Consider the following 27,224-nt stretch of genomic DNA (forward strand, 5'->3'; position numbering starts at 1 on the left):
TAACAAATACACTATAAGGTGATGTAGGTGGGTGGGATGCTACTTGGGAGTGATCAGAGAAGCCCTCTTTGAAGTGATTTTTTTTTTTTTTTTTGCGGTATGTGGACCTCTCACTGTTGTGACCTCTCCCGTTGCGGAGCACAGGCTCCGGAAGCGCGGGCTCAGCGGCCATGGCTCACAGGCCCAGCCGCTCTGCGGCATGCGGGAATCTTCCCGGATCGGGGCACGAACCCGTGTCCCCTGCATCGGCAGGTGGACTCTCAACCACTGCGCCACCAGGGAAGCCCTGAAGTGACATTTGAAATTGTGGGGGAAAAGCATTTGCTAGTCAAATGTCCAGGGCTTGAACAACTTGGAGATTTGAAGGAAAACCACAAAGGCCAGTTTGTTTAGGGAGCAGCGAGTGAGAAGAGTGATTGGATTAGGTCACAGAGGTAGTCAGAGGCCAGGTCATGAAGGTCCCTGAAAGCCATGGTAAGGACTTTGGATTTCATCTTGGGTAATGGGAAGAAAAGGGAAGGTTTTAAGTCATCAGTTGTATTGATTTCCTTGTTCAAAAGAACAGTCCACTCTCCTTTTTGAGAAACGATTGTAGGGGTCAAGGGTGAAAGCAGGGTGACTAAATAGTTTATTGTAGTAGGTGATGGAGGTGTGGACATGAGTAGTAGTAACTATGGGAAGTCAGTAGATTACTCATATATTTTGAAGGAATTTCCAATAAGCACTGTCGACGGATTGCGTTTGGAGAATGAAGAGAATGGAGAAAACACAGAGGTCTCCCAACTGTCTCTTTTGAGTAGTAGCATGAATGAAGTACAATTCACTGAGGAGGAGGAGACTGGTGGAAGAACAGATTTCTTTATTTTGGGGGAAGGCAAGGAAGAAAATTTTAAATTACATTTGAGCATGTTTAATTATATTATGCCCACTCAATAATTTGTAATCGAACTATATGATTTAAGGTTCACCCAAATCTGTGCAAGAATAAGCCACATTATAACAAAGTGCCATGCTATCTGGGAAATTAGAATTAATGACGTGTATTTAAAGTATAAGTTCTTAAAGCAAGTTAGTGTTTCTGTTAGGATAATTGCTACCATTTATTGAGGGGATTTTATTTGTTTGAACCATATGAAATTACAGATATTGACAATTTTGAACTTGAAAATGGCAATGCCATATGGTTTGTCTCTGTATTTACTGGCCATAGAACTATTTATTTATATATAAGTGAATGAATATTCACAAAACCCTTAAGATAGGCTTTCATTAACATATGATTGATAAAATGGAAGTTCTGAGTTACATAACCTGCCAAAAGTCTGATGACAAGTAAGTAGGCAGGCAAGAATCAAAACAAGGTCTTTCTGACATAGCATCTGGACTCTTGGTCACAAAGTTACACCACCCAGATTTTCAGCCAGAGGCATGCTGCCTTCCCCTAAATGTGAAAAGCTTCAGATCCAAAAGACAGATATACAGACACAGAGTGCTTGGTCTGATGGCATGAAAAATTGCTGACTGTCGCCCTCCTATAGAGAACCAAATCCAAGTGGACCTTACAAGTCAGTATTGCATTTTAGAAGTAAATACAATGAACAAAGAGAAATCAGACAGTGAGTTAACACTATTAAAGGTTGCTCAAAAATTCCCATCAAATTCATTTCTTCAAGAAATTTCCAGCTTCTCTTCCACATTTATCACCTAATGTCTCTACTATACAAAAACATTAAATATAAAACAAGTGATTCTAACCTCAAAAAATATAATGCCGCTAGCTGGAGCATATTACCAGTCAACAAGCTGTGACCACTTTTATCAACTGCCTTATAGCACATTTAATACCATACTCTCAAGCATCTCTGTACAGTATGAAAAGTGGTACTACCAGTGAGGGACAGTCAGTATGGAAATAAGTAAAATATGTTATCAATTATAGGGACTTCAAGCTTTTCCCTCTTTACATAGTTTCTAGATTATCTATATTTCAGTAAAATGAAGAAACTCTTCATATATTTATTCTAACAGTACCTGTGAATCAATTAGGAACTCTATAAGGACAGAATGGCTATGTCTGTTTGATTAGTTAGTAATTAACTATTTAAATCTAAGGTGAAAAAAAAGTTTACAGGACTGAAAAGATTTCTGTCCACTCGTGGGAAGAATATTTCCCACATAGCTCTTGCATTGAGAATGTCAGTTAGAGTCAGTGGTCCTTGGTGGTGAGCAGTAGAAATAGTCACTTAATTAAATCACACTCCTGCTAATATAAAATTGAATTTTCAGTTTAATAGTGAAATGAATCTGTTCTTCAGTAATGTATGGATTAGGGGCTGAGTATAGTAGCTATTCCCCAAATTGGTCCAAAAAATAAGGGTAGTACTTATAAATCTCTAAGTTCTCAGGCAGCTTTGATAGTATTTTAATAATAATAAGTACTGCATCCTTACTACTTCCACATGCCATGCTATGTGCTTTATCAACATCTTTTCATTTAAATCTAACAACCCTATGAGATAGGTTATACCCTTGTTTTGACCAAAACTTAGAGATGTTAAGTAACTTCCCAAGGTCCAGTAGTGCAGAGTTGGGATTTAAACTCAGCTCTTTGACCTCAAAACCCCTGTATATATAATGGTAGAGCTAATTACTATGACTTCACTCTTAGTGGGAGTGGTCAATGGCAATCCTTGTATTATAAAGGTGGCCAGAGAGTCCAGGATCTTGAACCCAACCTGAGAACTGGCTGTGTGTGGTGGTCCTTTTGGTGATCCTTTTTATGCTTCAGAAGTTACATATGTGGGCTTCCCTGGTGGCACCGTGGTTGAGAGTCCGCCTGCCAATGCAGGAGACACGGTTTCATGCCCCGGTCCGGGAAGATCCCACATGCCGCGGAGCAGCTAGGCCTGTGAGCCATGGCCGCTGAGCCTGCGTGTCTGGAGCCTGTCCTCCGCAACGGGAGAGGCCACAACAGTGAGAGGCCCGCGTACCACAAAAAAAAAAAAAAAAAAAAAAAAAGTTACATATGTGATTTTCATATTCAAAGTTTTTCTACAATTAGTTTCCCTGAAAAATAATTATTTTGTGGTCTAAATCAATATTTAGTCAATCAAATGTGTCTGATCACTAATAGAGATGGATTATTTAGTAATTTTCTTGGCTTTGGCAATAATGCAAAAAACACATAGTAGGAAGGAATTGTGGCAGGATACCCCTTCAAAGTATTAATTTCTGGGTTTTCCCTCTTCTCCCAGACTGTGTAAATGATTAGTCATGTGTCATAAGAAAACAACAACAAATATTCAACCATTAGCTTTCAAAAAAGCTACTGACTAAGCCCTACATGGAAAGATTGAGGTACATTCGGATAGAGTTTTTGCTCCCAGAGATGAGATAAAGTATGCTTTCAGAGTGAAGGGAACAGTGGGAGAGGAGAAGCAACGTGGACAAGAAGCCCCATGGGAAAGAGACCCCAAGTTCTCTCCAGAGCCTCACTGCTACTTGCTCAGAGCCAGGGCACTGCCTAGAAGCTGAGGCAGAGCTGAGTTGGTCCTCTCGTCATTCTGCAGGCTCCACATTCACCAGTAGTCAGCCCACTGTCCATCGTTTGTCCAGTTTCAAGTGCTGCTTGCCTTTGTCTTGAGAATCTTCTTCTGATTAACCATCCCTTGGGAATGATCCCTCGTCTAACAGCCCAGGACACTCATAAACACCATTTTGCTCCCCTTTCTGTCCCCAGATTAGAAAGTAGAAGACTTATAGTCCTGGATGGGTAACAGTGCAGAAGCCTTGGACACTTTCTAGAGCAATGCTGATGACAGCCAGAAGGGAAATGTTTAGTCCAAAGAAAGCAGGATTGTTGAAATCAATGTGAAATCATCCACTGAGCCAGGGTGCACAGGAATACACTACCCCATTACAGAGTGTTAAGAAGTGTCTCATCACAGGCAGAGAATGTTAGAGTTGGAAGAGAACTTGGAGAACATCTAGCCTTACCCTTCCACATAGCAGAGGAGGCCCCGAAAGGAGACCTGACTTTTTCCAGGTCAAACAGTAGATTAGTGGCTTAGCCAGAACCAGAAATAAGATGTCCTGAGTGAGTTTAATTCTCTCTCCACTGAACAGCACAGGCAGTTCTGGCTTGGGAGCTCTTTCTTTGGTGGTGGATTTTTCTCTGATCCTCCCTTAAGTTGTAAGTTGAATGGAGGACCCAGTTCCTAAGTTCTTAAAAGCCCAAATTCAGTAGCTCCACAGGGATGCCAAAGTTAAGGTTTTTGTTGGATTAAATTAGCTTATTACCATAAGATATAGTGAAGACATTTTTTAAACAACTGGAAGAGCCTTAACTGCTAATAGACAGTTTCTCTTTCATAGAAACTGTACCAACACTGTTCACATTAGCCCCCAGGTGCCTGAAACAGAGTGGCAGAATGCATTCAGTGCTGTTGAAGAAAATCCAAGCTTCTTTCCCCATGATAAATGAGGAACTGACCTTCCTTATAGCTATCCCTGTATTCTTCTGCTTGTTCTTCCATGAATACTTATGTCACTAGAATTTTTACAGGTGGAAAAGGAGGGTAGCATCCTATTGCCCAGCATTTCTCTAATGTGATCACTTTGTAATTTATACTCCCCACAACAATTTATCTTTGGATATTTCAGTGGCTTCATGCCACTCACCATTATTAGACAACAAAACTCATCAGCCTGCACTTTCTACATTTGCTCTTCCTGGGTTTCTGTTTCCTTTATGTCTTTAGAAACTTTTTCTTTTAGAAGAACGCTAGTCTTTCACCCCACTTTATGTATGTCAGTGTATTTAAACAGTTTCTTTTTTGTAGCAGATTAAAAACTTTAAACACTTCTCTTAGAGAGGTACTGATGGAACCTTCAAATAAAATCTTTGTTTATAGGACACAGGAATAGCTGGAAATTAAATCAAAAAGTGTTTCTCATAAATATTAAGTTGACTCCCAATTCACATTTTACACTCTTATTAACATTTCACACATTGTTTCTGTTCAACCAATTTCAGAACTTCATGAAAAAGTTGAGTGGTAGGTTGGGTAATAGGGTAACATAATGGGAGCCTTTTTTCCAAGGCTGGCATGTGAATAAAGTACCTGCAAATCATAAAACGAAACAAAATAGAGAGCTTTAAAAGCAAGATTTTTCACACTGGTCACAGTGCGTACACACTTACTGGCGTAGCGTTGTTGGGTGTGGGAGTCTAACCTGCAGCATTTTTAGCCTTCCAATCTCCCCCATTTGTGACCTAGAAGACCTCTGATATGTATACCTTTCAGCTCATTGAAGCACTTTGCTTCAGCAAAGCGAATTGCATTAATAATGTATCAGTTATCAAAGCATTAATAAGGAAGCCAGGACTGTCCTCACCACAGGGTGAGCTGAGGCTCCTGCCTCTTGTTTTCTCAGGCTGTACATAGCAGGGAGTTGAAATGAGTCAAGCTGGGGTGACCACTAGGACCAAATCAAGAGGGAAGAGGAGAGTTCGTCCCCACGGCCTCAGTAAGAGTACAGCTGACCCTTGAACAACATGGGTTTGATCTGCATGGGTCCACTTATACTTGGATTTTTTTCACTGTATACAAAAATATATGTCTAGAACATCGTGAGCAAGACTTACAGAAATATGTGTTAATATGTGTTAGTAATATGTGTTAATAAAATATGTGTTAATAAACTTTATGTTATCGGAATGGCTTCTGGTCAGCAATAGGCTATTAGTAGTTAAATTTGGGTGGAGTCAAAAGTTATATGTGGATTTTCAACTGCATGGGGGTTGGCGCCCCTAACCACAACATTGTTCAAGGGGCAACTGTATAGCAAAGGCCAGGGAAGAGACAAAAGTAAGAAAATCTTTAGCCAGCCTCTTGGATGGCTTAAAAGATGAGTTGTCAACCCTGGATGCACGTTGGAATCACCCGGACAGTTCATTTTAAATGTCAATGCCGAGGCGCAACCCCAGACAAACTGAACAGAACTTCTACACGTGAGACCTGGGTATCAGTATTTTTTAATAGTCCCTCTACTGATTCTATGCAGGGCAGGTTGAAAGTCACTTGTGTAAAAACAAGGATCACAAACCTAAATGCCCACAGATAACATAGTAGGAGGAACGGTAAGAGTAAGGACAGAGAGAGGAGACAGTGGCAAACTAAACAGGGCATGATCTACCTAAGAAGGTAGCTGCTTTTGAGCCCTGACCAACTATTGTCATGTAGGCATGTGACACTATTTTCGCCATTGTTCTGATTTTTAAATGTGCATAACTATTTTTTAAAAATTCGTTTGTGTGATCCATGCTACAACATGGATGAACCTTGAAAACATCATGCTAAGTGAAAGAAGCCAGACACAGAGGCCATATGTTGGATGATTCTATTTGTATGAAATGTCTAGAATAGGCAAATCCACAGAGACAGAAAGTAGATTAGTGGTTGCCAGGGCCTGGGGTGTGACTGCTTCATGGGTAACAGCTTTCTTTGAGAGTGATGAAAATGTTTGGCAATTAGATAGGGGTGATGGTTGCACAACATTGTGAAATGTATTAAAAGCCACTGAGGTGCACACTTTAAAATGTTGAAAATGGTGAATTTCATGCTATATGAATTTTACCTCAAAAAAAGTGAGGAAAAAATGGGGTTGCGTGCACCACCTCAGAGTGGGCCCAACAAAACTCTTTTATGGGAGCCAGAGTGGAACCTATGGTATAAAACCACATGGAGGAAAAACAGGATCCACAGTTGGACGGTAACATTTTTTAAAGCAAATCTTTAGGCCATAATATATGCCTCCACATCCTTGTATGTCTCCATCCAAACTGGTAGCAAAGCTATGCCTGCTGCACCCTTTTCATCTTAAGTTAGACACAACCTAGGGTTTTTTTCCTTGATAGGTGCTAAGGCAGGGGTGTATGGCTAAGTGCATTTGGTTTTGGCAGCATATAAATAGAAGTAGGAACCCCCGAGGTGCAGGACAAGCTGACTAATGAAACAAAGGCTTGCTAATGTTCTTTCTTACTATTTTGTTATGGAGAGTAAGAGAGGGGTAAATGAAACAAACAAACCAAAAAATCCCTAATAACTGCATTCATCATTCCTCCTTTATCAATAGTTTTTCTCTCCCAGTGACTCAGTTAATTCACAACCCATAATATATTGCCTCCTTCAGTAGGGTTGGTTACTTTCCATTACTCACAGCATGTTAAAATCATTAACATGATTCTGTGAGATAGATGCTGGTTGAAATCAAGACAATGAGGGAGAAACAGTTCTTCAGAGAGAGGTTTGATGAAAAGACTAGTGAACTAGCCTTTTTTGGCCTGGGAATGTGCTTCAAGTGGCAATGGTTCTTAGAGCACCACCCGCCCCCCTCCCCCAAATCCTACCTTACCACAGTAAGGTAACTATTTTATCAAAGTAAGATATTATTAAAAACAAAAATTAGAATTTCCCTTTGTCACTTAATCTTCTAAATATTGGGCAGTGTTGTAGTTTTGCATGAAAATCAGAAATGAGTGGATTTTACTGCAGATAAGATTCCGACTTTTTCTTACCTGAATTCTTCTCTATAGTCATTCCTAATAAACTCAGCTAAAGTCTTGCTGTACTGCAGGCAGCTCTTGAGGATGTAAAACTGCTGGTGTAACAGAACTGCTTGGCCAGGACTTAGCAGCTGAAATGAAGCTGAAAGCCCCTTCACCACTCGTTTCACAATTCTGGCCACAAAAGTAATCTAGACAAGGAGAATGCAGTTACACGTAGGCTGCATGACACCTGTAAGAGCACCTACTTCAGCTGGAATCTCAACTATAAATTTAGGCTGAGGTCCTCACCACCCTTACACCAATGCCCTTGCATTGTGCTATTTCTTATTGAAATGGTACTCAGAGAGCACCAGACCATAGACCAACTGGGCTTACCAATTGCCCCCCTACAGGCAGGGTCAGAACTAGTACTGACTGTCAAAGAAGTTTGGCTCCAAAGTGGAAGGAGAGCATTGGAAGTATAAATTTAGGTTACTGTAAAAAAACAGAAAGGAAAGCTAGTGCTCTTTCAGGCTCTAGTAAGCAGGTCATTCTGGATGCCCCTTAAATTAGTACCAATAAATGTGGCCTTTTCTGTTGATGTTGCTACAGACCATTCCTAAGTAGGGCAGGTGATTTGAAGTGAGGTTTCCGCAATTCAGATCCATTTACACATATTGACTAGGTATTGTGTTGGGCAAACGCAGATTGAGGTCAGAGAGTCTGGAGCAGGGAAACAAAGCAATGGCCATATGGGGATTAAATTTTTAATTTCTTTAGCATCTTGCTCCGCCCAAGTAAGAGAATCAGCCAGCACTGACTGGGATGGTGTATTCAATGATCCCAACAGGTTCCTTGCTTGCAAGTTTCTCTAAAGTGGTCTATTTCTATCCAGACTCTTTAGAAATGGGTTAATACCAAAGCTTTAAACAGTGTTAGTGGTCCTTTTGCCATCTTTCATCCTGACATGCTTTATGGTCACAGTCTGGGCTCATAATCAACTCAGTTCCTTTGGTGAACCAACCCTAGAGGCTGATAAGGAATCTTTCCTGTTGCTTGTAGTTTTTAGGACCCCGTCTGGAACCACCGCACAGAAAAAGGAAGGGTTTTGCATCTTGCACATAAGAGCTTCTGGGCTGGGAATGACTATAACTGTACAGCACTCTGAAGTGGGCCCGAGATTGGTTGGGGTCTATGTGCTGCTAAAGGAGCCAAGTTCTTGGGTTCAGTCTCTGTATAAGGTAATTGGCTGTACTACTGACAAGTGTACCCTCTGCCTCCAGCCAAGTTTTTGGAAACATATGTCACAGAGATCTGGCAAGATAATCTAGATTCCCTAGGACAGACTCAACATCACTCTAGAAAAATACCTCAAAGCAGAAAATCACTGATGGTTAAGAGAGGCATCTTCATATATGGAAAGAGAACATAATACCACGTGTCAAATCCTCCATTAGCAACGAAAATTTAGTTTGGGTTACTACCTTTTGAAAAGTTTTCCATTTAAATCTATGTTGATTGAATAGACAAATACATGAATGAATAAAGGGAAAGGAAGTTTGGGGACATGAAAAGAGATTAGGGGATAAAGCCTTTATTAGAATTAATTCAGCAGATATTTTATTTAGCATCTATTGTGTGCCTAGCACAACAGACATAGCTCCTACCCTTACTGGCACCTGGAGTCTGTTTGGGGAGAAAGACATTGTATCAATCATGATAGACTAAGTTATGCTGTGGTAACAGATCTCACAAAACGTCAATGCTTTGCTTAATACAACAAAGGTTTATTATTTGCTCACACTGTATGTCCCTTAAGGGTCAGTAGGGGGTTCTGCTCATTGTAGTCACTCAGGACCATATGGAGTGTTGCCAGTCACCATGCCAGAGGAAAAAGGAAGCCAGGGAAGCATGCACTGGCTCCTAAACCTTTGCGCAAGAAGTGACGTAGGTTACTTCTGCTCAGATTCCATTGGCCAAAGCAAAAACAGAGAGCTACCTAATTTCAAGTGGGAAAGGATGTACGCTCCTACTACGTGCCTGGAAGGAGAGAGAGCCAGAATATGTGTGGACACTAATGGCTACCACAAGAAAGAACCAAATAATAACACAAACACATGTGACTTGCAACAGTGACAAGTTCTATGAAGAAAAGGAAGAAGACACCATGCTATGATTGTGTGTCCATAATGGGGGAATCTTACCTAGTCAGAGGTGAGAGAATCATCCCCCCCACCCTGCACCAGGAAGGGGCACTGAGGCCTGAAGGACAAGTAGGGGTTAACTAGGTGGAAAAGGGAGGGGAAAGCGTTTGAGGAGGGCAGACCGAGGGAATGGTAAAGATCCTGTGACGGAGTTGGGGGTGTTGGGGGTGAGCAGTGGGTATGAGACCGACATGGAAGAGTGAGGCAACTGATGAGGCTGTAGGGTCATAATATGTACAGCCTTGTCGGCCATATTAAGAAGTTTAGTCTTTACTTGTTATATCTTTCTTTATTACGAGAGATTTAAAGCAAGGGATGACATAATCAGATTTTTATTTTGAATTGGTTCCTCTGACTGTAGTCCGGTGAGAAGATAGGACAGACCATGTAGATGCAATTATAGTGCCAAGGAGAGAGATGGTGATATTACAGACCAGGATGGTGGCTGCCAGGGCAGAGTGGCCAGAGTATTAAAAGTGTTATATTCGTACTTGCCAACTCACACTCAGTGTTTAAGATAAATGTTCATTTTTTTCACTTAATTATACAGCCAGTATTTTAATATTGTTTTCTGCATATATCTTAGGGCTTTTCATTAAATAAAGATCACGTTTAAGATGTCATTTCAGTACCTTAAACATTCAGGCCCCAAATATAAAAACATTTTATTTTGGTTAATAAAATCATCAAATTTACATTTTCTTCTGTTTTATAAACTTGACTACTTACAGAGAAATTTTGTTTTATTAATTAAGCACAAGAGCATCTGTTTCATTAGCCTTGAGTGGTAGTTTTGTTTCTGCTTCTAGGTACTTACTATGGGAGGACGACTTTGTAGAAAGGACATCATCCAGCTAATAGCAAACTTTGATGACCCCAATCCAAGATTTCCCTAAAAGATTCAAGGAAATAAACAAGTTATATTCATGAAGTTCAAGTTTTAAAAAGATACCTAAAAAGATATTCATTCTCAAATACATTTTATCCTGATTAATCAAATCTTTAAAATCAGTATTTAGGAAAATAAGCTAGATGAACACTTAAGAGCAAAAGCAGTAATATCATTTAAATCAACCAATTTTGGAGATTATCTCTAATACAAACATTTTTAAGGTATATTATTAATCATATAATATATATATCATATGATAGTCATGACATATATAATAATCACACAATATGGTATGTATAATAAAAACGTACCTGCTGAAAGACAAGGAGTATCTCATATAAAAGTGCTGTAGCTGTATCTGTATATTCCAGGATAAGCTTCTGTAACTAGAATTTTAAATAGTAATCAATGCAATATCATTGGCAGAGCCAGAAAATGATCATTTCTCCTGGTTCTCTTTAAGTATTTATAAAAGAATTTATGATCAACAAAAAATATTAGTGTGGTTAATTTTCTTGTTCTGTTTGGTTCAGTCATTCTCAAAAAAGTGGCTCTCATAAAATGAGTGCACATTTAATAATGGCTAAGAAAGTAGGTCAGGGAAAGAAGATACAAGGTCCTACAGAATACTAACACAAAAAAAACTGCACACTTAATTTGCAAAATCATTCAGATCAGCAACCCTGCTTCCTTTCAAGAATGTAGAAATTTGCTCCCCAGAATTAAAGTGGGAGATCCTCTGGGGAATTTAGTCTTATGCCCATCTTGAAGGATAACTCCTTCTGTGGTATGGGTAAGTATAGGGTTAGAGACATTTTGTTGCTGTTGTTCTCAAGAAATCCAAACAGTTGGTGAAGCTGTCTTCTAGCCCATAGGCCACTTGGTGCATGAGAAAGAACTGTGTCTGCAGGCATGCTACAGGCCAACACATTTTCCCCGGCGATATTCTTTGCAAGGAAGAGCTCTATTTTGAAATCTCCCACTCTATTAGACCTTGGAACCAGAATTTATATGATTTGCTCATGGCTTCACTAATAGCCCAGGTGCAAAAGGTCAGCAGATCCAAAAACAGGAAATTCAGACCTATCTATACTGCCCACTAAATATTTTCATATGGAAATATCAAAGGCAAATCAAATAAACTAATCCAAAACCAAGCTCATTATTTCCCCTTTAAACCTACTCTTCTTGTTGTAATTCTTATCTGTCACCCAGGCCAGAATCTAGAAGTCATCTAATCTTAACTCTTTATCTTCCCATCAACTTATCAACTCAGTTTCCTAAAAATTTCTGGAATCTTCCCTCTTCACAACTACTATCCCTTTTTTTCATTTATTTATTCAACAAACATGCATCAGACACTGTACTAGTTGGAGTACTGTACTGTACTAATGGAGAGTAACAAGAGACATGGTTCCTGCCCTCATGGAACATACAATCTAGTGGGGAACAGACATCAGTCTAATAATCACATAAATTGCATAGTTACAAACTGAGACAAGGGCTCTGAAAGAAAAACACAAGAAGGTAGGAGAGCTCTAAAAAGAAAGCCTGGTTTTGTTTAGGGGTCAAGGAAGGCTTCCTTCTTGCCCATATCATCCCTCACCTGAACTACAGCACTAGCTTCTTAACACCTCTGTCTGTCAGTCTTGCTTCCATCCTCCTCTTTCATCCCTAATTCCCTCACTCCACTGTTGATATTGGTATCATAGACGCTCTGTATACAGTCTGCTATAACACATTGATGTTATATTTGACTAACGTCTGTCTATCCAACTCAACTCTAAACTAATGAGGGCAGAGATTGTGTCTATTTTGCTTCTCGTTTGGACCCCACTGCCTAGCACACTGTTTAGCTCATAACAGATGCTCAATAAATATTTATTGAATGAATGAGTGAATTTAAGAGTTTGCTAAAACATAACTCTGATTGTATGTTCAACAACTATGAAATCATGTCCCATCCTTTAAAGAAATTCTGTGTTGGCCTACTCAAAAAAAACTAATAATAACCTGATTTATTCTCTCAGAATAAGTGCATTATAGGCACTTTGATATGTGTAATGTTTTAGTAAAACTTTAGAAAAATAAGTAACTAAGTTTGCACTACTTAGATAGGTAAGGAAATGGTAAACTAAGGCAAGAACGTTAATCCTAAAATCTCTAAGACAGTGCTTTTTTACCCGTTAGACCCTTGCTGTGGAATTATATATGTAAATATTTTATATAGAGACAAATATAAACAGATTTATCTAATGTATAAAGAATAATAATTTTTCTTAGTATGTATACTCTAAAACATATAAAATGGATATAATAGTAATATTGACAGAATAGCTATCTAAATTTTGAGATTAATAACAACGTATTTACTCTTTGATTTAATTATCTTTCTATACTCTACGATGTCAAGGTCCACATAGAAGAACCCAGGACCCCTATGTATTGTAGTTAGTCTATTCCAAAATTCTCCTCTCACCTCAGCATCAAAAGACATCTCAACTAAAGCTGAATCAGCCACCAACTGGATGTCAAACACAGGACAAGATTTTGGAATCTGAGGCTCGCTAATTAAAATTACCAAGAGGTTAAATAGTGTTCCCCTGAAAAAAAAATAAAGGCTGTTAATGAGAAAAGTTAAAAAAAAAAATAGCAGTGACACTAAGTTTGCAGAAACTGAGTGTAATTATACTTACAGGTATGAAGCATTGCAGACCATTCTTTTTTTTAATTGAGGTATAGTTGATTTACAATATTATATTTGTTTCAGGTATACAATATAGTGATTCAAAAATTTTATAGATTATACTCCATTTATAGTTATTATAAAATATTGGCTATATTCCCCATTTTGTACAATATATCCTTATAGCTTATTTATTTATTTATTTATTTTGCGGTACGCGGGCCTCTCACTGCTGTGGCCTCTCCCGTTGCGGAGCACAGGCTCCGGATGCGCAGGCTCAGCGGCCATGGCTCACGGGCCCAGCCGCTCCGCGGCATGTGGGATCTTCCCGGACCGGGGCACGAACCCATGTCCCCTGCATCGGCAGGTGGACTCTCAACCACTGCGCCACCAGGGAAGCCTGCTTATTTGTTTTATATGTAGTAGTTTGCCCTCTTAATTCCCTATGTATGTCTTGCCCCTTTCCCTTCCCTCTGCCCACTGGTAAGCACTAGTTTGTTCTCTATATCTGTGAGTCTGTTTCTTTTTTGTCAGATTCATTAGTTTTATTTTTTAGATTCCACATATAAGTGATATCACAGTGTTTGTCTTTCACTGTTTGACTTATTTCACTAAGTGTAACACCCTCCAGGTCCATTCATGTTGTTGCAAATGGCAAAATTTTATTCTTTTTTAGAGCTGAGTACTATTCCATTGTGTGTGTGTGTATGTGTGTGTGTGTGTGTATATACACACACACACACATATATATACACACACACTACATCTTCTTTATCCATTCATCTGTTAATGGACACCAAGGTTGCATCCATATTTTGGCAATTATAAATAATGCTGCTATGAACATTGGAGTGCATGTATCTTTTCGAATTAGTGTTTCTCATTTTGTTTAGATATATACCCAGGAGTTGGGCAATTCCAGTTAGAATTGCTGGATCATATTGTAATTCTATTTTTAATTTTTTGAGAAACCTCCATACTGTTTTCCATAGTGGCTGCACCAATTTACATTCCTACCAACAGTGTACAAGAGTTCCCTTTTTTCCACATCCTCACCAACATTTGTATTTGTGGTCTTTTTGATGATAGTCATTCTGGCAGATGTGAGGTGCTATCTCATTGTGGTTTTGATTTGCATTTCTCTGATGACTAGTGATGTCGAGCCTGTTTCATGTGCCTGTTTGCCATCTGTATATCTTCTTCGAATAAATGTCTTTTCAGGTCTTCTGCCCATTTTTTAATCGGGTTGTTTGGGGGTTTTTTTGCACTGAGTTGTATGAGTTGTTATATATTTTGGATATTAATCTTTTATCAGTCATATCATTTGCAAATATTTTCTCCCATTCAGTAGGTTGTCTTTTCGTCTTGTCAATGGTTTCCTTTGCTGTGCAAAAGCTTTTAAGTTTAATTAGGTCCCATTTGTTCATTTTTGCTTTTGTTTCCTTTGCCTTAGGAGACAGATTCAAAACAGCATTGCTACAATTCATGTCAAAGAGTGTTCTGCCTATGTTTTCTTCTAGGAGTTTTATGGTTTATGGTCTTACATTTAGGTCTCTAATCCATTTTGAGTTTATTTTTGTATATGGTATGAGAAAATGTTCTAATTTCATTCTTTTACATATAGCTGTCCAGTTTTCCCGGCACCACTTACTGAAGAGGCTGTCTTTTCTCCATTGTATATTCTTGCGTCCTTTGTTGTAGATTAACTGACCATAAGTGCATGGGTTTATTTCTGAGCTCTCTATTCTGTTCCATTGATCTATGTGTCTGTTTTTGTGCCAGTACCATATTGTTTTGATTATTGTAGCTTTGTAGTATAGTCTGAAGTCAGGGAGCACGATACCTCTAGCTGTTTTTTCTCAAGGTTGTTTTGGCTATATAGGGTCTTTTGTGTTTCCGTACAAGTTTTTAAATTGTTTGCTCTAGTTCTGTGAAAAATGCCATTGGTATTTTGATAGGGATTATATTGAATCTGTAGATTGTCTTGGGTAATATGGTCATTTTAAGGATATTAATTCTTCCAATCCACGAACATAGTATATCTTTCCATCTGTTTGCATCATCTTCAATTTCTTTCATCAGTGTCTTACAGTTTTCTGAGGTAGGTTTCACCTCAGAAAACTATAAGGTAGATTTACCTCCCTTAGGTAGGTTTATTCCTCCTTAGGTAAGTTTATTCCTAGGTATTTTATCTTCTTGATGCGATTGTAAATGAGATTGTTTTGTTTTGTTTTTTATGAAGTGGTAATTCATCATGGTTTTTTAAATTGATGTATAGTTGATGTACAATATTATATAAGTTACAGGTGTACAGTATACTGATTCACAATGTTTAAAGGTTCTACTCCATTTATAGTTATTATAAAATATTGGCCATATTCCCCATGTTGTATAATATATCCTTGTAGCTTATTTTATACATAATAGTTTGTACCTCTTAATCCCTACCCCTATATTGCCCCTCCCAGGATTGTTTTCTTAATTTCTCTTTCTGATAGTTCATTGTTAGTGTATAGAAATGCAACAGATTTCTGTGTATTAACTTTGAATCCTGCAACTTTACCAAATTCATTGATGAGCTCTAGTAGTTTTTAGTGGCGATTGCAGATCATTCTTGACTGAGCTTTTTTATCCCTAGACATGCAGACAAATGTCTAGTGATGAAACATTTAAGTGAAAATATAATTTCTTGGTCTTTTGGTTCAGAAAAAATATAGTTCTAGAAGTTCACTTAGCTTGGAAAGCTTAGGGAATCTGGATTTAAGGGAAATTTGAGTGATTTAAATTATAGCAGTATTTCCCAAAGGGCTTTTTATGGATTACTAATTCCAGGCAATATTATAGTCAAAATAGGTTCTGTGGGCAAAGGAAGTATGGGAAATACTTGGGTAAGCCAAGTTCACTGGATAGTTTTACTACAGGACTTCTCAGAGATTTTATATCTGTTTATCTCTGGGACAAAGAAACAGTATGAAGCATTTCTTAAAACGCTTATCTCTTAAGTTTTTTGACTCGAGAAACCTTTTTTTAACAAAGAATTTCAGAGGTTTACTGTTCCACTAAAGATCACTAGCTATTAGTGAATAAAACTAGTATTAAACTTGAAGCCTTTTGATTTCAAACAAAAATGTGGACTGTTAGTACAGTCCACTAACGTACACTAATAACTCACTTAAATGTTACTATATATTTGAATAATATATCATAGTATTTGAAAATAAAAAGGCACACACACACAAAATCACAATTCAAAATGTGCATCCTGAGAAGCTGGGTTAGTAACCCTATTTTCATGTGTATAGTACAACCCATGTATGGTTGAAAAGGAGCTGAAGGCAGACCACTGAAAATATCAGTTGCCTAACTGAAGTCAGTATCAGAGTAGCTTTGACAGATAGGAGCAATAAAAGAATTTACATACAGGACTGTATAAAAATTCTCTATAACCTTAAGCATTCCTTTCATAATGGAATAAAGAAGAATATAAACAATCCTTGTTTAGTAATATTTGAGGCTTCCTAATCTTTTTACAGTCATTTAAATCATTACCATGATTAGAAGTTTACCAAAATTCTACTAGAAATATAATTCCCCTCGTTTCTCCAACTCAAAAAACAAGTCTAGGGCTTCCCTGGTGGCTCAGTGGTTAAGAATCCGCCTGCCAATTCAGGGACACGGGTTCAAGCCCTGGTCCAGGAAGATCCCACATGCCGCAGAGCAACTAAGCCCGTGCACCACAACTACTGAGCCTGCGCTCTAGAGTCCGTGAGCCACAACTACTGAGCCCATGTGCCACAACTAATGAAGCCCGCACGCCTAGAGCCCGTGCTCTGCAACAAGAGAAGCCACCATAATGAGAGGCCTGTGCACTGCAAGGAAGAGTAGCCCCCGCTCACTGCAACCAGAAAAAAGAAAGCCTGTGTGCAGCAACAAAGATCCAACACAGCCAAAAATAACTAACTAAATAAATTAATTAATTTAAAAAAAAAAAAACAAGTCTAGTTCTCATATCTGCAAAAGAAGTTAGAACATTGTCAGTTAGCACATCGCTCAAAAAAGCAGGATATGTCCTACAGGATATTTGCTAATGTTTGATTCAGGCTGTTTTATAAAACAGCCAGTCTATTTTCAGAAGACACTTCCAAAATCAACAAAGCACTCCATTTAGAAGCTTTTCCTGATATTAAGTTTGAATTGACATTCCATTCACTGTTATATTTAATTATAGTCCTTTATTTTCAGCAACGGCTTCATTTCAAAGTATCGTATACCCTAGGCTACGGGAAGGAACTCTCAAATTCTGAGTCACTTGCTGTGGTAATACATGAATTCAACCATAAGGATACTGAAAAAAAAGAAAGGATTATGGCATATTTCAAGAATACAATGAAGTGGGTTGAACAAATAAAATTTCTACTTATGAAAAAAATAAAGAGAAAAATGCTGAAATGAATAAATGCTTTTTTATTTGCTCAAATGGAATTTAATTTGAAATCTATCCCTTCTGCCAACTCAATTTAAAATCCATTAAGCCAATAATAGATAAAAGAATTTTAATCTAAAATGGTAGTTTCATCCTGACTTATTATAATAGACTTATTATAGGGTTGACATCACACCCTTAAAAATGGTACCAACAGTTTGATACTTTCATTGTTTAGATTGTTATTATTTCTAATATAAGAATTTTTAATGTATTAAAGTATCTTAAAATACAGACTTTGAAGGGCAAACTCATGGTCTCATAAGTCATCTTACGTTATTGTGGTAGGCAGAATTTTAATATGGCTTCCAAGATTTTCATCCCATGGTATATACACTATATGATCCCTTCCCCTAAAGTATGGTCAGGACCTGTGAATCTATTAGGCTATCACTCTTGTCATTATGTTATGTTAGATGAGAAAGGTGAAGAGATTTTGCGAATATAATTAAGATCCCCAATTAGTTGACTTTTGAGTTAATCAAAGAGAGATTATCCTGAGTGGGCCTGATCTAATGAGGCGAGCCCTTTAAAGGAGAGTTTAGGCCTTTCCTGAGCTCAGAGATATTCCTGCCAAGAAGCAAGCTGTCATGAGTTTTACAGCTATAAGGAAATTAATTCTGCTAACAACTACCCAGATGAGCTTGGAAGAGGGCCCCAAGCCTCTGATGAGACTGCAGCCCCAGCCAACACCTTGATTGAAGCCTTATGAGACCCTGAGCAGAGGATCCAGCTAAGCTGTGCCCAAATTTCCTGATCTACAGAAACTGTGACATAATAAGTGTATGTTGTTTGAAGCCACTAACTTTGTGGTAATTTGTTACATGGCAATAGAAGATTATTAATTGTATTAAACATTTATGGTGGTAGTTAATGGTATAGGTAACATGATTTGACCCCTATGAATATCAAAATTGACTGAAAAGTTAGTGTTACAACCAGACTCTACTATAGCAATATAATATATATATCAAAGGGCATGAAAAGAATTAGACATATCAGGAAAGAGGCTTGATGTAGTAGGGCTGATGTGGTTGAACCAAGTTAAGACAGAACAATTAAAATGCGACACTTTACAACAGAGATTGGTAAGAATGATTTTCTCCATCTTGGATAAAGAAACATAAGGACCAAAAGGTGGACAAAAAGGGTAACATGACTTAGCAATACTTTCAGTGTGGGAGAAGATGTAAATATCATTCATAATTTTCAATCTTCCTCTTGGAGATTGGGAAAATGGCAGTACCATCAACTGCATAAAGAAGTATGCAGAGAAAATAACAGAGTATATTTTCCTTGTATGCTGTAAAGCAGGGGTCAACAAACTATGGCCTGCAGTCCAAATAGCCTAGAACCTGTTTTTGTAAATAAAGCTTTATTGTAACACAGCTGTGCCCATTCCTTTGCATATTGTCTGTGGGTGCTTTTGTGACAATGGCAGCATTAAGTAGTTTCAACAGAGACTATATGGCCTGAAAAGCCAAAATAATTTACTATATGGCCTTTTTTTTTTAAATTTTTGGCTGCATTGGGTTTCTGTTGCTGTGTGCGGGCTTTCTCTAGTTGTGGCGAGTGGCGGCTACTCTTTTTTTTTTTTGAATTTTATTTTATTTATTTTTTATAAAGCAGGTTCTTATTAGTTATATATTTTATACATATTAGCGTATATATGTCAATTCCAATGTCCCAATTTATTCCACAGCCACCACTGCACCTGACACTTTCCCCTTTGGTGTCCATACGTTTGTTCTCTACATCTGTGTCTATTTCTGCCTTGCAAACCAGTTCATCTGTACCATTTTTCTAGGTTTCACATATATGTGTTAACATACAATATTTGTTTTTCTCTTTCTGACTTACTTTACTCTGTATAACAGTCTCTAGATCCATCCACATCTCTACAAATGACCCAATTTTGTTCCTTTTTATGGCCGAGTACTATTCCATTGTATATATGTAGCACACCTTCTTTATCCATTCATTTGTTGATGTGCATTTAGGTTGCTTCCATGACCTGGCTATTGTAAATAGTGCTGCAATGAACATTGGGGTGCATGTGTCTTTTTGAATTATGGATATCTCTGGGCATATGCCCAGTAGTGGGATTGCTGGGTCATATGGTAGTTCTATTTTTAGTTTTTTAAGGAACCTCCACACTGTTCTCCATAGTGGCTGTATCAATTTACATTCCCACCAGCAGTGCAAGAGGGTTCCCTTTTCTCCACACCCTCTCCAGCATTTGTTGTTTATAGGTTTTCTAATGATGCCCATTCTAACTGGTTTGAGGTGATACCTCATGGTAGTTTTGATTTGCATTTCTCTAATAACTGGTGATGTTGAGAAGCTTTTCATGTACTTCTTGGCCATCTGTATGTCTTCTTTGGAGAAATGTCTATTTAGGTCTTCTGCCCATTTTTTGCTTGGGTTGTTTGTTTTTTAAATATTGACCCAGCACCACTCATTGAAGAGACTGTCTTTTCTTCATTGTATATCCTCGCCTCCTTTGTCATAGATTAGTTGACCATAGGTGCGTGGGTTTATCTCTGGGCTTTCTATCCTGTTCCATTGATCTATATTTCTGTTTTTGTGCCAGTACCATATTGTCTTGATTACTGTAGCTTTTTAGTATAGTCTGAAGTCAGAGAGTCTGATTCCTCCACCTCCATTTTTTTTCCCTCAAGACTGCTTTGACTATTCAGGGTCTTTTGTGTCTCCATACAAATTTTAAGATTTTTTGTTCTAGTTCCATAAAAAACGCCATTGGTAGTTTGATAGGGATTGCATTGAATCTGTAGATTGCTTTGGGTAGTAGAGTCATTTTCACAGTATTGATTCTTCCAATCCAAGAACATGGTATATCTCTCCATCTGTTTATGACATCTTTGATTTCTTTCATCAGCATCTTATAGTTTTCTGAGTACAGGTCTTTTACCTCCTTAGGTAGGTTTTATCCTAGGTATTTTATTCTTTTTGTTGCAGTGGTGAATGGGATTGTTTCCTTAATTTCCCTTTCTGATCTTTCGTTGTTAGTGTATGAGAATGCAAGAGATTTCTGTGCATTAATTTTGTATCCTGCAACTTTACCAAATTCATTGATTAGCTCGAGTAGCTTTCTGGTGGCATCTTTAGGATTCTCTATGTATAGTATCATGTCATCTGCAAACTGACAGTTTTGCTTTTTCTTTTCCAATTTGTATTCCTTGTGTTTCTTTTTCTTTTCTGATTGCCATGGCCAGGACTTCCAAAACTATGTTGAATAATAGTGGCGAGAGTGGACATCCTTGTCTTCTTCCTGATCTTAGAAGAAATGCTTTCAGTTTTTCACCATTGAGAATGATGTCTGCTGTGGGTTTGTTGTATATGGCCTTTATTATGATGAGGTAGATTCCCTCTATGCCCACTTTCTGGAGAGTTTTTATCATAAATGGGTGTTGAATTTTGTCAAAAGCTTTCTCTGCATCTATTGAGATGATCATATGGTTTTTATTCTTCACTTTGTTAATATGCTGTATCACATTGATGGATTTGCGTATATTGAAGAATCCTTGCATCCCTGGGATAAATTCCACTTGATCATGTTGTATGATCCTTTTAATGTGTTGTTGGATTCTGTTTGCTAGTATTTTTGCATCTATATTTATCTGTGATATTGGTCTGTAATTTTCTTTTTTTGTAGTATCTTTATCTGGTTTTGGTATCAGCGTGATGGTGGTCTCATAGAATGAGTTTGGCAGTGTTCCTGCCTCTGCAATTTTTGGGAAGAGTTTGAGAAGGATGGGTGTTAGCTCTTCTCTAAATGTTTGATAAAATTCGCCTGTGAATCCATCTGGTCCCGGACTTTTATTTGTTGGAAGATTTTTAATCACAGTTTCAATTTCATTACTTGTGATTGGTCTGTTCATATTTTCTATTTCTTCCTGGTTCAGTCTTGGAAGGTTATACCTTTCTAAGAATGTGTCCATTTCTTCCAGGTTGTCCATTTTATTGGCATAGAGTTGCTTGTATTGTTCTCTTAGGATGCTTTGTATTTCTGTGGTGTCCGTTGTAACTTCTCCTTTTTCATTTCTAACTTTATTGATTTGAGTCCTCTCCCTCTTTTTCTTGATGAGTCTGGCTAAAGGTTTATCAATTTTGTTTATCTTCTCAAAGAACCAGCTTTTAGTTTTATTGATCTTTGCTATTGTTTTCTTTGTTTCTATTTCATTTATTTCTGCTCTGATCTTTATGATTTCTTTCATTCTACTAACTTTGGGTTTTGTTTTTTCTTTTTCTAGTTCTTTCAGGTGTAAGGTTAGATTGTTTATTTGAGATTTTTTCTTGCTTCTTGAGGTAGGCTTGTATTGCTATAAACTTCCCTTTTAGAACTGCTTTTGCTGCATCCCATAGGTTTTGGATTGTCGTGTTTTTGTTGTAATTTTTCTCTAGGTATTTTTTGATTTCCTCAGTGATCTCTTGGTTATTTATAACATATTGTTTAGCCTCCATGTGTTTGTGTTTTTTACGTTTTTTTCCCTGTAACTGATTTCTAATCTCATAGCGTTGTGGTTGGAAAAGATGCTTGATATGATTTCGATTTTCTTAAATTTACTGAGGCTTGATTTGTGACCCAAGATATGATCTATCCTGGAGAATGTTCCATGCACACTTGAGAAGAAAGTGTAATCTGCTGTTTTTGGATGGAATGTCCTATAAATATCAATTAAATCTATCTGGTCTATTGTGTCATTTAAAGCTTGTGTTTCCTTATTAATTTTCTGTTTGGATGATCTGTCCATTGGTGTAAATGAGGTGTTAAAATCCCCCACTATTATTGTGTTATTGTCAATTTCCTCTTTTATAGCTGTTACCAGTTGCCTTATGTATTGAGGTGCTCCTATGTTGGATGCATATATATTTATAATTGTTATATCTTCTTCTTGGTTTGATCCCTTGATCATTATGTAGTGTCCTTCCTTGTCTCTTGTAACATTCTTTATTTTAAAGTCTATTTTATCCGATATGAGTATTGCTACTCCAGCTTTCTTTTGATTTCCATTTGCATGGAATATCTTTTTCCATCCCCTCAGTTTCAGTCTGTATGTGTCCCTAGGTCTGAAGTGGGTCTCTTGTAGACAGCATATATATAGGTCTCGTTTTTGTATCCATTCAGCGAGCCTGTGTCTTTTGTTTGGAGCATTTAATCCATTCACGTTTAAGGTAATTATTGATATGTATGTTCCTACTACCGTTTTCTTAATTGTTATGGGTTTGTTTTTGTAGGTCCTTTTCTTCTCTTGTGTTTCTCAGTTAGAGAGGTTCCTTTAGCATTTGTTGTAGAGCTGGTTTGGTGGTGCTGAATTCTCTTAGCTTTTGCTTGTCTTAAAGTTTTTGATTTCTCTGTTGAATCTGAATGAGATCCTTGCTGGGTAGAGTAATATTTGTTGTAGGTTCTTCCCTTTCATCACTTTAAATATATTGTGCCACTCCCTTCTGGCTCGTAGAATTTCTGCTGGGAAATCAGCTGTTAACCTTATGGGAGTTCCTTGTATGTTATTTGTCATTTTTCCCTTGCTGCTTTCAATAATTTTTCTTTGTCTTTAATTTTTGCAATTTTGATTACTATGTGTCTTGGCATGTTTCTCCTTGGGTTTATACTGCCTGGGACTCTCTGCACTTCTGGAACTTGGATGGCTATTTCCTTTCCCATGTTAGGGAAGTTTTCGGCTATAATCTCTTCAAATATTTTCTTGCGTCCTTTCTCTTTTCTCCTTCTGGAACCCCTATAATGTGAATATTGTTGCGTTTAATGTTGTCCCAGAGGTCTCTTGGGCTGTCTTCATTTCTTTTCATTATTTTTTCTTTATTTTGTTCCATGGCAGCGAATTCCACCATTCTGTCTTCCAGGTCACTTATCCATTCTTCTGCCTCAGTTATTCTGCTATTGATTCCTTCTAGTGTATTTTTCATTTCAGTTATTGTATTGTTCATCTCTGTTTGTTTGTTCTTTAATTCTTCTAGGTGTTTGTTAAACATTTCTTGCATCTTTGCCTTCATTCTTTTTCCGAGGTTCTAGATCATCTTCACTATCATTATTCTGAATTCTTTTTCTGGAAGGTTGCCTATCTCCACTTCATTTTGTTTTTCTGGGGTTTTATCTTGTTCCTTCATCTGGTACAAAGTCCTTTGCCTTTTTTTTTTTTAATTAATTTATTTTTGGCTATGTTGGGTCTTCGTTTGTGTGCGTGGGCTTCCTCTAGTTGCAGCGAGCGGGGGCCACTCTTCATTGCGGTGTGCAGGCCTCTCACTGTCGCGGCCTCTCTTGCTGTGGAGCACAGGCTCCAGATGCGCAGGCTCAGTAGTTGTGGCTCACGGGCCTAGTTGCTGCGTGGCATGTTGGGTTTTCCCAGACCAGGGCTCGAACCCGTGTCCCCTGCATTGGCAGGCAGATTCTCAACCACTGCGCCACCAGGGAAGCCCTGCCTTTTCATTTTGTCTATATTTCTGTGAATGTGGTTTTACTTCAACAGGCTGCAGAATTGTAGTTCTTCTTGCTTCTGCTGTCTGCCCTCTCATGGATGAGGCTATCTAAGAGGCTTGTGCAAGCTTCCTGATGGGAGGGACTAGTGGTGGGTAGAGCTGGGTGTTGCTCTGGTGGGCAGAGCTCAGTAAAACTTTAATCTGCTTGTCTGCTCATGGGTGGGGCTGGGTTCTCTCCCTGTTGGTTGTTTGGCCTGAGGCGACCCAGCACTGGAGCCTACCCAGCTTTTTGGTGGGGCTAATGGCGGACTCTGGGAGGCCTCACACCAAGGAGCACTTCCCAGAACTTCTGCCAGTGTCCTTGTCCTCACAGTGAGACACAGCCACCCCCACCTCTGTAGGAGACCCTCCAACACTAACAGGTAGGTGTGGTTAAGTCTCCTACGGGGTCACTGCTCCTTCCCCTGGGTCCTGATGCGCACACTACTTTGTGTGTGCCCTCCAAGAGTGGAGGCTCTGTTTCCCACAGTCCTGTCGAAGTCCTGCAATCAAATCCCGCTAGCCTTCAAAGTCTGATTCTCTACGAATTTCTCCTCCCGTTGCCGGACCTCCGTGTTTGGGTGCCCGACGTGGAGCTCACAACCTTCACTCCAGTGGGTGGTATAAGTGTTCTCCAGTTTGTGAGTCACCCACCCAGCAGTTATGGGATTTGATTTTATTGTGATTGCGCCCCTCCTACTATCTCATTGCGGCTTCTCCTTTGTCTTTGGATGTGGGGTATCTTTTTTGGTGAGTTCCAGTGTCTTCTTGTCAATGATTGTTCAGCAGTTAGTTGTGATTCCGGTGCTCTCACAAGAGGGAATGAGGGCATGTCCTTCTACTCCGCCATCTTGAGACAATCTCTTGGAGCTGCTTTTGATGTTAATCATTTGACCAACAAGACAAATTCAGGATTTAGTCCAGAGTATAGTTGTCACTGAGACACCTGCTCCCTGCAGATCCCAGAAGCTTGTGGGGGCCCTCCGGGGGCTACTCTTTGTTGCAGTGCGCGGGCTTCTCATTGCAGTGGCTTCTCTTGTTGCGGAGCATGGGCTCCAGGTGCACAGGCTTCAGTAGTTGTGGCTTGCGGGCTCTAGAGCGCAGGCTCAGTAGTTGTGGCGCACAGGATCAGTTATTCTGTGGCATGTGGGATCTTCCCGGACCAGGGCTCAAACCGTGTCCACTGCATTGGCAGGTGGATTCTTAACCATTGAGCCACCAGGGAAGCCCATACTATATGGCCTTTTACAGAAATGTTTGACCATCCCTGCTATAATGCACAGTATGCCCATAGTCCCTGGCACATAGCAAGTTGCTTAAGGTATGTTAATGAGTATTATCATTAAAATTTATTTGTAAAGGTCTCTAATAAATAGCCTGGACAAATATTACTAAAAGTTCTTATTCTTCCCTCTGGTTTAAATGTTTCAGAGTCCATGGCTCTCTTCCTTCTTCCACCTTCTAGTACAAGAAATGTAGATAAACAATTGATATGGGTAGAAAAAAATTAAGATTTTAGTCAGACCATTGCCCGAGGGTGTAATTCATAGCCTATAAATCTCACAAAAAGGTCAAGCAGATAATATGGAAGACATGCAAACACATACTTTCTGTGGCAAAGAATGCTGTTGTCCCTCACTATACGTTCTTCCATTCTTCCTTTAAATTACAGATGTCCCATTGCCATCTATAGTTTAGCTAGGCACACAGCTGTCCAACTACAGACGCATTTTGCAGCCTCTTCTGCAGCTAGAAACACCATGTGCCTAAAGTTCTCACCAACAGAAGGTAAGCAAAAGTCTTATACGCCTTGCTTAAAAAGGAAAGTTGCTTGCCCTTTACTTCTCTTCCTGATTCCCACAGGGAGTTATAAAAGCAAGCAATTTAGCCAGCTAACCATGAGGACAAAGATAGCATGATAGAAGATAGCAGAGCAACAAAAAGGAGGGAACCTAAGTCTCTGGCTGATCTTGTAGAGGAAAAGCATGGCTATTAACTCGGGACTGTTATGTAAGAATGATGTAAATTTCTATCTTCTTTGGGCCACATATCTTGGAGTATCTTACAACAGCTTTCCCTCCAATGTCATTCACTCCAAGGTCACACAATTATATACTAAAGGGAGCTACTATAGTTCCTGCCTTTGCAATGTGGATAAAAGTGTACTCTAGAAAATTCTAATAGAGACCCCCTCGTTTTTAACGTATGATGGTTCATTTGGTCTTTTTCAGGCAATGACAAAAGATAAACTTATGCTAACAAAATCTTTGTGCCCCCAATAATCAGAGAGGACTCAGTATGTTAATTAATGTATTCATCAAAGAAGGAAGTGAGACAAAAGAGTTTAATATATTTACAAGGGGATTGAACAGAGAAGTCAAGAGAGTTGAGTTCTGGAAGACACTCAGCAGAATAGTTAATGGGTTGCAACTACAAGGTCTCAATTTTTAAAAGGCCTTACTTCTTAGCTGCCAATGTGTTCAGGGGTGATGCCTCAGTTTCTGTTTCTCTGAACATCAGTCCCAGAGTCTGTATAATTTCAATGCATGCCCTAGAAAACAAAGAGAAAAAAAAATCACAGAAATGGCATGATTTCATTGTAAGTTAAGAATTCCACAAAATCAGTAATGCTCAACAGAACTGCATTCAGATAGCCATGTAGAAAAAAGTATAGGAAGGAAATTCTGTATGTTAAATTGCCAACATTGGTTGAGTGTCTACTCTGTGACTGCTACATAGTAAGCACTCAAAAATATTTGTTGAATGAATGAATGAATAGGTGCATGTCAGGATTAAAGTCATTTACATATTGATTTTTGCACTTATTTTTTGCAAAGTTTTAATGATAATCACACTTTTTAAACTACATTTAATAATTTTAACTGTTTCAAGTAGTAATTTCTGGCTCAAAATTT

At 38.5% G+C, this 27,224-nt stretch overlaps 1 protein-coding gene across 1 annotated transcript in view; it reads right to left on the reverse strand.

Annotated features, from left to right (window-relative positions):
• Positions 1 to 3,010: 3,010 nt before the first annotated feature.
• C11H12orf56 (chromosome 11 C12orf56 homolog) overlaps positions 3,011 to 27,224 on the reverse strand; it is a 62,154-nt gene continuing 37,940 nt past the window's right edge. Inside the window, 6 exon segments of the mRNA XM_033440396.2 lie at positions 3,011 to 5,123; positions 7,580 to 7,758; positions 10,571 to 10,645; positions 10,957 to 11,031; positions 13,125 to 13,248; positions 26,771 to 26,860. Coding sequence (XP_033296287.1) covers positions 4,997 to 5,123; positions 7,580 to 7,758; positions 10,571 to 10,645; positions 10,957 to 11,031; positions 13,125 to 13,248; positions 26,771 to 26,860 — 670 coding nt within the window. The 3' untranslated portion in view covers positions 3,011 to 4,996.

The sequence above is a fragment of the Orcinus orca genome, chromosome 11, assembly GCF_937001465.1.
Source record: "Orcinus orca chromosome 11, mOrcOrc1.1, whole genome shotgun sequence".
Taxonomy (NCBI): domain Eukaryota; kingdom Metazoa; phylum Chordata; class Mammalia; order Artiodactyla; family Delphinidae; genus Orcinus; species Orcinus orca.